The 11,691-nt window shown below is 25.0% G+C and overlaps 3 protein-coding genes across 3 annotated transcripts in view; 2 read left to right on the forward strand and 1 right to left on the reverse strand.

The window, feature by feature from the left end:
- The window catches only part of LOC102677308 (DNA-directed RNA polymerase III subunit RPC7-like), a 26,351-nt gene that overhangs the window by 8,489 nt on the left and 6,171 nt on the right, over window positions 1-11,691 (forward strand). Inside the window, exon 2 of the mRNA XM_006622911.2 lies at window positions 3,548-3,558. The gene's annotated coding sequence lies outside the window, so the exon portion shown is untranslated. The remainder of the gene's footprint in view (window positions 1-3,547; window positions 3,559-11,691) is intronic.
- LOC102677176 (guanine nucleotide-binding protein G(i) subunit alpha) lies at window positions 872-3,182 on the forward strand. Its single transcript, XM_006622910.2, has 4 exons — window positions 872-1,445; window positions 1,949-2,133; window positions 2,243-2,529; window positions 2,606-3,182. The coding sequence occupies exons 1-4, from the start codon at window positions 1,325-1,327 to the stop codon at window positions 3,081-3,083; spliced, it is 1,071 nt and encodes a 356-aa protein (XP_006622973.1). The 5' UTR covers window positions 872-1,324; the 3' UTR covers window positions 3,084-3,182.
- On the reverse strand, window positions 4,746-9,998 carry LOC102677023 (synaptojanin-1). The gene is made up of 7 exons (XM_006622909.2): window positions 9,583-9,998; window positions 9,068-9,425; window positions 8,814-8,978; window positions 7,047-8,101; window positions 6,374-6,945; window positions 6,122-6,296; window positions 4,746-6,041 (listed from the first exon to the last, which is right to left on the reverse strand). The coding sequence occupies exons 1-7, from the start codon at window positions 9,707-9,709 to the stop codon at window positions 5,035-5,037; spliced, it is 3,459 nt and encodes a 1,152-aa protein (XP_006622972.1). The 5' UTR covers window positions 9,710-9,998; the 3' UTR covers window positions 4,746-5,034.

The raw sequence follows: 11,691 nt of genomic DNA on the forward strand, positions 1-11,691 counted from the left end.
TATTAAAATATATAATTAAATAAAATATGCTATATATGTGTAAAATATTAATATATTAGTGAAAGAGTTGATTAAAAACCAAAATAAATAAAAAAATACAAAATACAAAATATAAAAATTAAAATTCAAAAATGTTAGTTAAAGCTTAATTATTAATTAAATTATAATTAAATAATTTAAATTTGCGTTAAATGAATTAAGGCAAAGACAGAGTGTGACAGTGTAATGGCGCGGCGGAGATAAAACTATATTATTGTATTTCCATTTTATTTCATTTAATCCAAATGTAATTATTTATAATCTAATAATTAAGCTTTAACAATATTTTGTAACAATATTTTTGTATATCAATTTTTGTTTCTAGGATTGATTCTCTAAAGTTGTTCTATGAATATATTAATATTTTGTATATTACATATATATATATTTTATACATTTTATATATGTATATATTATAATATATAATATACTACATTAATATATAATATTATATATTCAGTTTTTATAATATTTGACCAATTTTAAACAAAAATTAAATATAGATTTGTTTTTATACGAGAATAAATAAATATTTTTGATTTATAAATATAAATATTTTTTCTTTTTATTTACAAAATAATATTTCATTCGATTTTTTATGATGCAGTACAATAATTTAAAATAACATAATAATATAAATATTTATTAAAATAAAATAATACATATTATAAATGATCATTTATTTGTGTATATTTTATATAAATTTTATTGGGGCCCATAGACCCAAATGTATATAATATAATCATCGAATGAAATATATTACAAGATGATCCTCCCAGTCTCTAACCGACTTTTGATTTTTAGCTAGATGGCGCTTATAATTCACAAATATCTCTTTAATGTTTTCATTGGCCTGAAAGTATTCGCGATCTTTACATGGATTGGTTGTTGATCGTAATCGAAAGATTTTCACAAATCCTGCTTATGTATCGTACACCAAGGAATAGAATAGATAGATTGTATGTGAAGTGATTGCCGGTATTGCAAGTTCGTAGAGTTTAGGTCCATTGCATCGTTTCTGACGGGAAGCAACAAGTGATCACGAGAAATAGATCGCATGTATACATGTAGTATACGATAATACCTATATTGACGGAGGATATAGACGCAAGTGTGTAAGACAGTATATTCAATCAGTGTGTGTATGCGAGCACAACCGCGTGCGGGCGGTTCCCACACGTCCGTGCAACAAGTGTCATATACGGCAGCGCGATTAATTGTTTCGAAGAGCGCTGTACATGGTGTTCATTCTTTCTTCACCGGATAAAAAGAATCACCGGCAAAAATGGGCTGCGCGGTGAGTACTACCGGCGAGAAAGAAGCTGCAGAAAGATCTAAGAAGATCGACAAGGATCTTAGAGCTGATGGGGAACGGGCCGCTAGTGAGGTCAAACTCCTCCTACTTGGTAATTTCTTCTTCTTTTCTTTCCATAAATGTATCTTTTATCTAGAATAATTGTCTTAACAATTATTCTTCTTTTTTTACTTATTATGTGTTTTCTCAGAGATGATGATTCCACAATGTTTTAATGATTTGTTGTAAAAGTAGATCACTGCACTGTGTGGTCACCAAAGAAACTTTTTTTTTTCATTTGTTTTCCCATTAATTTTTTAAGATAATATTTCAATTGTTTGATACTTACTCTAAATAATTTTTTCACACTAGTTATATTCTCATCAATTATTGGATTTGTGTAATCATGGAAGTATATCGCAAGCAATTTTCCGAAAACTTTGAATCATCATTTAGAATGAATCATTAGATATCATGTTCTCAATCTATAGCTATAGTCAGATAGATTATGATTTATGAATATTGATGTTTTTTATTAAAACGAAAAAATAATGAAAATCAAATATTACATATAATATATTCATTAAACATTTGAATATATGTTTGCCTTTTAAGGAGCTGGAGAATCTGGAAAATCTACTATAGTAAAACAAATGAAAATTATTCATGAAACAGGCTACAGTAAAGAAGAATGTGAACAATATAAACCTGTAGTTTGCAGTAACACAGTTCAAAGTCTTATGACAATAATTAGAGCCATGGGTCAGCTTCGAATTGACTTTGCAGATCCTAATAAAGCGGTAAACATATTAATTTTAAGTGAAAAATATCTTATATAATCATAAAAATGTATTATATATTAGATCATACATATTTTATTAGTAACAACAAAAATTAATTATATTATAGGATATAGCACGTCAATTTTTTACCCTAGCCTCTGCTGCAGAAGAGGGTGAACTAACAGGGGAACTGGCATTATTAATGAAACGATTATGGCAGGATGCTGGAGTACAACTTTGTTTCACCCGCAGTAGAGAATATCAACTAAATGATTCAGCAGCATATTATCTTAATGCTTTAGATCGTATAGCTCAGCCTAATTATATTCCTACTCAACAAGATGTTCTTAGAACACGTGTAAAGACAACAGGAATAGTGGAAACACATTTTTCCTTTAAGGGTTTACATTTTAAGTAAGTTAATTTTAAAATATTTTCATTAATTTTATATTGTGAATTTTATATTGTTAAAATTTTTCTGTTCTATCAGAATGTTTGATGTAGGAGGTCAAAGATCAGAAAGAAAAAAATGGATACACTGTTTTGAAGGAGTTACTGCTATCATTTTTTGTGTTGCATTAAGTGGATATGACTTAGTACTTGCAGAGGATGAAGAAATGAATAGAATGATAGAATCAATGAAACTGTTTGATTCTATTTGTAATAGCAAGTGGTTTGTTGAGACATCAATTATTTTATTTCTAAACAAAAAAGATCTTTTTGAGGAGAAGATCACAAGGAGCCCATTAACTATTTGTTTCCCAGAATATAAAGGTGCTAACACTTATGAAGAATGTGCTTCTTACATTCAAATGAAATTTGAAAATCTGAATAAAAGAAAAGATCAGAAACAAATTTATACACATTTTACATGTGCTACTGATACATCTAATATTCAGTTTGTATTCGATGCTGTAACTGATGTTATAATCAAAAACAATTTGAGTAATTGTGGTTTATTAAGTTAAATATTTTAATACTCAAATTAAAAAGAGTAAATTGATATTCAAGGTGTATAAACTTGTCTAAGCACAAAAGATATACATGAGACTGAAAACAAATTGTTAGAAACAGATATGTTTTGGGTATATTCATATATACCAGTTATGCAATATCTTCATTTTCTCATTTCATTTTTTTGCAATATTTGGATATACATAACATTATGAAATAATTTGTTAAATCCTATATTTCATTTCTTATATTTTTTTTTTATGCTAAAATTTATGACACTTCTTTGCAATTAATTAATTTTAAACTTATTGATTTGTTTTAAATGACAAATAATTTTAAATTAAAATACTTGAAATTATGTTATTTTGATAAAAATAAATATTATTTGCAGATAAACAAATATTTGATATCTGCTAAATATGTTTAGTATATTAATCAGAAATTAGTTAGCTATTAATTTAGTAATATCGTTTTGTATATAATTTATTGATTAAAAGAAATATGTTTATACTGAATGGAAATATATTTCCATAACAGTGTTCAAAGCCATTCATTCCTTTTATAATAAATTGTTCATACAGCAATGACAGACACAATTCATTGTGTTAACAGTATATATTTATATACAAGTTAAATTTGATAATAATTTTTGTAAAACTTTTTTATACGTATCATTAGATAATATTTAAAGTGTTGTCATTATTGTACTATCTGTCAAATAAATGACAATATTAGGATTAATTACAAATTTAGAAAACACTTTTATTATATTACTGAAATAAATAAAATTTTTTTAAAAAAATATTTTTTTGAAATCCTGTGTTTTATACTATAAAATATTATAAAATATAAAGTGATATTAACAAAATAATGAAATTTTAAAAAGTAATGAATGTATATCATTTAAATTAAAAATTTAAAAAATTTTTTACTAACATCATCTCTATTTATATTTAAAATATATGATTCAATTACAAAATTCATAATTTGAATTTAATTTATAATTTGATCTTTTTAAAAAAATATTAAAAAAATAATCGCGCAAGTACTTATTGTTCCGAATTTTATAGAATAATTAAGAATATTTTGTTCATTGTATAAACAGAATCTCATTTTACTTGTATCAATTTATATTATACATACATGTATAATAATACAACACATGTGAAGCTATAAAATAAATATAGTAATATCTTTTCTAACAAAATACTGATTGATATTTCTATATTTTTATAATAATGACCTTTATGTATATTCATAAAATATTTTATAAGAAAATATTTTATAAGAATACTGTTATTTAAGTCTTTTATTTTTTTCAACATTATATTCAGGAATAAATTTAAAATTTTTCAATTTTCAAAAAATCATCTTGATCATTTATTATATTTAAAAAAAAATATAGCAAGATGTATGTAAATAAAGGGGAAAAATATAGTCAATAAATTTTAACATTAATCATAAAATTAATATATCTAAAAAATATAACTTTTGTGGCTTTTTTATTTTAAATAGAGCAATATAGCAATAACAATATTTTTTTTTTTTATATTTAGCCACAATAAATTTTTTCAAAAAGTTATATCAATATAACATTTTTAACAGCACAAATTTTTTTTAACATAATTATTTCAATTGTTTTAACAATTATTAAAAAAACTTTTAAACTATATATATTTGTAAGTTCTGTATATGGTCTATATTATTTTTATAATCAATTTGAAATAATAAATTTGTTTACATGCAAAGTAGGAAATTGCACAAGTGAAAACTTAAATTCTTATATTGTTTGGAAACTGAATTTCTATCAAATAAATGAAAATAATCACAGAATAAATTTAAAATTTGCAGTATGCTATATAGCTTTACATTATATAGAAGCGATCTATTCTGTTAATTTTTATCATTATTTATAAATTAACTACACAATTACACATTCTGAATTGTTTTTTGAATTAAATAGATTCAATGTGGATTTCTAGCCGGAATAGGCGGTCCACCTGATGTTCTTGCTGGAATTGGTGGCGGAACATTTGAAGTAGGTAAAATAGGTGGAGGATGTTGTGGAGGAGGAGGAGCTTGTCTTTGGGGTAGCGGAGGTGGTTTAGAACTGGGTGATCTATTAGATGATTCTTGCAAAGGATCTGTACGAGGTAGTGGTGGTGGTGGACGGTTTGGTATAGGATAATTAGGTGATCCATCCAATATTTCTTCATAAATTGCAGATTCTGGTGATAATCTTTCACTTTGTTCAGATTCTACTCTTTCTCTAGATAATGGCGTTAAGAATTGATTGGGCAACACGCTAAATACACCAGCACGTGGTCCTTGTTTTCGATCTTGTATTGGACTTTTGGGTAGTTGAGCTGGACGACCTGGTGGTGCTGGTCTAGGTGGAGGAATTACTCCATTTGGACTACTTCTACTAGAAGATGACCGTTCTCCTATGTCTAATTGTTCTAATCTTTGAATTGAATTTCTTATTAGAGAATTTGAAACAAATTGCGCAACTGTAGTATTACTACAAAGTTCTATTTCTTTTTCAATTAATTGCACCCAATTCGGTGATTTCAAAGATAATTTTAAGGTTTGGCCACATACTTGAGTCATACCTTTCCTTGCTGCTGACAAAGCACATTGCCCATCTCTAAATGTTACCCAGATTGTTTCACCAACGAATCTAACAAGAATTACTTCGCCAATATGAGAGAAATCTTGTAATAATGCCATCATAAAATTTTCATCAAATATGCTGTCTATATCATCTGATTCTTCAATTGCTTTTACTACTATAGTGCCATCAGGTGGACCTAAATCTTGAATCACTTCTTTAAATACCCGTTCACGTTTTTCAGATTCAACACAATGAATATCTATATCTATTATAGCAATAACTGGTCGATGATCGCTTTGTTTTAATTCTGCCCTACCATAATGTATCAATTTTCCTGGATTCCAATCTGTAGGAGAATCTAAAATAGATAAAAACAAATGTTATTATTAATAAAAATTATAAGAATATTAATTAAAATGATAATTATACAAAACTAACCAATATCAGGTACTTGTTTTCGACGTTTCCATAATATTCTATCAGTCCATGCAGGTTGACGACATTTTTCACTAGTATCATAATCATCAGAAAAAAGATCATACTTATATGTTGGAGCAAAAATAATAGGACCTTCCAAAAAATTTTTAAAGACATTTCCATGATTCTGTTGAACCTATTTTCAAAATATTAAAAAAAATATTTTTTAAAGTATTTTTTATAGTTTGTACAGAGTATTTACTTTATATTTACCTTCAATTGATCATGTTGTAATATTTGATTAAATTCATTTTTTTTTATCATTTCTTTCATTTCATCTTTATCCATATCAACTCTATAATTAAAATCTCCACACCAAAATACATAATCATGAGTATTCAATGTTCTTCCCATAGGAAATGTAATTTTTCGTGTTATTTCTGCATAATCTGCATTACGTTCATTAACTTGACTTTGTCCAGCAGCGAAATGCGCGCAAACGAAACAGAAAGACGTAGAATACAATACACATCTAATAGCTGCAGCTCCTTTATTTCCTGTTGCACCTCCTAATCCGGTTTTAACACAATCTACAGCTACATCTCTTAAATAAGGTGCATGCTTAGGTCGTATAAATAAATAGAGACAAACGCCAACTAACTGTTGATAGGTAACCAAAACATATTCAGTATCTCGGGAAAGTACTTTTTGTAATTCCTCTGCCCAAGCTTTTGCATTATCGGTACTAGCCGCCATTATATTGCTAGCATTTAAATCAACAATTTCTTCGAATCCTATTGCAAATATATCTACAGGAACATTATCATATTCGACTGATACTAAAGCTATAAAAAAATAAATAACTCATAAAAATATATTTCATTAATAAAAATAAACATATTTAAATTGTTTAATTAAATAATTAATTAATTTAAATTAAACTTACATGATGACTTTTGTGGAGCATCTAGTAACCAATCAGAAAGAGATACATCTTTATATACAACACTTCGGAAATGTTTTCCTCCATTAACATTATAAGTACCTACACTTATTCTAAGATTCATTGTAGTTACATATTCATTATATCTTTTGCACATTTCTCTGAGAACGCTGGGTGGAGCGTGTAACATATTTGAAGGTAAAAGTAATCGAGCTCTATCCGCCAATTCTGTATTTAATGTTGATCCCAATAATAAGATGTCAATAGCCTCTTGTTTACTGGAGTCTAATAAATTATTTTGTATTGTTCTAGCTGCAGATCTTGCACCATCCATTAATTTTGAACTTCCTTGAATTGCCCCAGTACCAGCATATATTTTACTTACTTCATTACCATTGTTGATCCACATTTGTCTAAATACTTCTTCAAATCTTGAAACCATCTGTTGCTTTTCAAGTAACTTTAATAATCCAAGTTGTTTGCCAAGTATTTCTAATGCAAAAAATGTTTGTACACAATTTGTTCTATCTAGACAATCGAGACAATTTGTTCTAATAGTTCCAGTTTGTTCAAGAATGACAGTATTACCAGCCGCATAAAACAATGAAAATGATTCTAAATATTTATCTATTTTTGCTTTTAATTTTGAAAGATTTTTCATATTTCCACCTCTACATTCTTGATGATAATCAAATAAAATATGAGGCACATCATTATGTTCTGACATATTATGATGAGTCTGGAATAACTGACTTAACATTGCTTCTCCTTCTTTGCTCCCAATTAGACTAGATCCAAGAAGATTGACAATTATTTGCTGCCCATACCTTTCTTTAATTATATTTAAGTGTCTATTAAAAGCAGGTGCAGATGCTTCAAAACCACGAGAAATTTTCACTTTATGAGAACCAACTTGAATACCAGGTTGCTCCCAGAATAAAGGAACTGATCCTCTAGTTTGTACATAAGAGGTTACTTCATTATCTAAATATATTACTTGCTCTGTTTCTACAAAATTTGCTACATGACCATCATCATTAGTTCCTCTGACATTAAACCTAGATAATAAATATAAATTTATAATATGATATTAATGTTAAATATAATTTTGATTTTTAATGATGAAATTATCAAATATACAAATATATTTTTTTTTAATTATAATTGTACAATTAAAAAATAAAAATTATATTTATTGTTATCATGAAAATGTTGCTGTTTGAATTATCATAATATTATTATATATAGAAATATACATAGTATATTTAAAAAATTTTTAAATTATTAAATTGAAATAAAAAAAATAAAAAATTATTGACTTTTTTAATATTTTTGATTATATTCAATGAATAAAGTCTAAAAATATCACTTTTAATAGCAAGAGTTTAAAAATTATGTTTCTCTGAAATTTAATGTTAATATATCTAATAAGATGAATCCATATACAAATTGAATTGTAATGGTAATAAAAAACAGATACTCTATATTGATTCATTATTAAGATTATAATATAACAATTAATTTCATTAGTTTTTTATATGTATTTTAATAAATAAAATAAAATTGCTAATTAAATTTTTATTTGTCAAAATTAAATTTTGATTTACAATAAATAAAAATTTTATTAATCTTATTTCTTGGATACTTTGTAAATATCCAAGATATTAAATTAGATTTAAATTCTTATAACTGAATTTTATAAAATAATTTTCTGATAATTTCCTCATAAATTAGATAATTTATATTTAATTAAAAATAAATTAAAAATACCTTGTGCCTGCACGTTCGCAACTCAATCTTGATATAAGAACAGCACGAGCTTGTCTATGACCAACATATACAGTTCGAATTTCCACACTACCACACATTGCTTTAAGTAACCAATGAGATGTATCTACACCATATCTTAATAAATGTATATGTAACATTCGATTCCTGTTATTTGATAAGAAAAAAAAAAATATTTAATATTATATTTAATATTAAAATTTAATATTAAAATTTTGCATATATATGATACTAACCAGAAGAATCTATTATCAGTTATTGTAGATTTACATCGCCTTTGTGCACTAAGAGTAATATCAAGAGGTTCTTGGTTATTAGCAGACCAAGAAATATAAAATGTACCTGAGTTTAGAACTTTTCTGACTTCAGATATACGATCCTCATTACCTTGTGTGTAATGAAGTGGTACAAAATGAGTCTGTGTAATTCTAAATACTTCTGATTCTCCTATTTTACCAACCGAAAAACAACCAGTGACAAGAACAAGATACAATAAAGTATTTTCGCCTGCATTTAATTGCAAGACACCTAAACATCCATATGCATCTAATAATTTTGTATATTTTCCTTTTAAAGTATCTGTTTCTTCAGCAGCTGTAAATTAATTCAAAATTACAAAATACATATAGAATCTATTTGATAAATATTTATTTTTATACTTTTTAAAATAAAATTTTAAATAAGAAGAAAATTAAAAAATTAAAAATCGAGAATATTTAAAAAAAATATTAATTATGATAAAAATACTTACAAAGTACAGCAACTGCCTGTGATTCAAAAAGAACAGTTTCCTTTCGATTTCGTTGTTCTAATATAAGTGAATGAGGACTAGGTGGCTTTAATTTTTCGTAAACGCGAAATCCTTTACCCATCGCCATTGTTGTATTAATATCTTTGAAAGTTTTAAAGATAAATATATGTTTTGGTAGAATATGACAGGCCCGTCTGTCATATGGAAAAGCGTGATTACCTTACTCTTATTATGTTTTCTTTCTGTCACTTTACTTATCACAACAATAATAAACTTTTCTCTACTAGTTAACAGAGGAAGAGTAGCGCTCTTTTCGCTAATCCGTCAATACTTCGATATTTTCGCAATATATACATCGCGATTTCACGAAGTCTACAGTCTGCTTGTCTAACCGTAACAATCAATCGAACGCGCCATTTTAAAATTTTAAAAAGTTAAATATGTAACAATTTTTCGCGCCATTAATATCAGTTAAAATATTACTTTAAAAATTGCATTAATCGTATTTCTATGATTAAACTTTTCACAAATAAAAATAAAATAAATGCTATTATCAGAAATTTAAATAAAAATATTAATTTTTAATACAATTTATCAATTTTTACTTAAAAAAACACTATTTTGAAATTTTTAATTTTTTTATTTTTAAAATAATTTATTTATTTATTTGTGTAAATTGTTTTTAAATTTTAAAAAAATTATATTCTACTATTATTAAAAAGTATTTTAGATTAAAAATAACCATAATTTAATAATTTAATAATTGTGTATTTAAATAGGAACTATTTTACAAAATTATAATATTGAATATATTTAATATATTTTATATATTATGAAATGATATATAAAATTTTTTTCTTATATCAACTTAATAATAAAAAAAAAATTTTGAATATCATATTGAAATTTAAAAAGTTAATTCTTTAAGATACCAAAATTGAAATTGCTTTATTGTTTTATTAATAGTTTCGTTTAATGTTGCTGATATTTAAATTATAGTTAATAAATTACTAAGCTAAATTATTAACTAAATTAAATTAAATTGAGTTAATTTAATTTTAAATTATACTTCTATTATTGTTTTTTTATGCCAGAGGTATGAAAATGCATAAATTTTTTATTTAAATAAGAATATAGGATGAACATTATTTTTTATACTTACTTATTTTGGCTAAATCTATCAAATATATCCCACAAATATATTGTAATATTTTATATACAATTATATAATATAGAAGATACATTAAAATATTAAAAAACAAAAATTTTTTAAAATAAGTCTTTCAAAATTAGAATAATTTTTTTAATGCTTTTTGTTATAATATTTTAATTATATTAATTCAATGTATTCAACATTTTGACTCACTTTAATGATTATATATAAAAGATACATAGCTTATTGTGCTAAATTTTATTTCTTTTAATGATAATTGTTACATTTATTTCCACAACAGCCATTAAGTTTAAATAGGATTCTTTATTAAAATCATTCATATCTATTCTAAAGTATTGTATATAAATAGTTGAAAAAAAGTTTAATTATGCTATGTTTTTAGTGGATGTTCTTGATCGTTGCATGCATCTTAAGTTTAATTATAGAAAATGTCACATATATTCTTTTATATTACCACAATATTTACATAATAAAGGTAGCATCTAATTAAATTATTAGGCTATTTTTTGTTTTTTTTATTGTTGTTGTTTTTTTCATATTTTTATTTTTATATATTGGTAGTGAAATATTTCTTAATAGTAACACTGCTTAGAGGAATATCTGAGGATAAATAAAATTCATATTTAATCTTATTTGATAAAATAAGTAATATAATGCTATCATGAAATCAATGATTCATATTATATTTTTTGTCAAATTGTCAAATTCATATTATATTTTTTGTGCAATAAGCATTCATAGAAATAGTCAATCAATAAAAATCTTAAATATGAATTTTGTAGAAAGCACTGTAATTATATAATATTCATGGAATACTCTTAGACTAGCAAATTATACATTCTATATCAAATTTTAACAATCAGTCGATACAAATCAATACTTTCTTATATTTTTTTTCAGTGATTCTCTCTCTCTCTCTCTCTCTCTCTCTCTCT

Source organism: Apis dorsata, unplaced genomic scaffold (genome assembly GCF_000469605.1).
Source record: "Apis dorsata unplaced genomic scaffold, Apis dorsata 1.3 scaffold_787, whole genome shotgun sequence".
Lineage (NCBI taxonomy): Eukaryota > Metazoa > Arthropoda > Insecta > Hymenoptera > Apidae > Apis > Apis dorsata.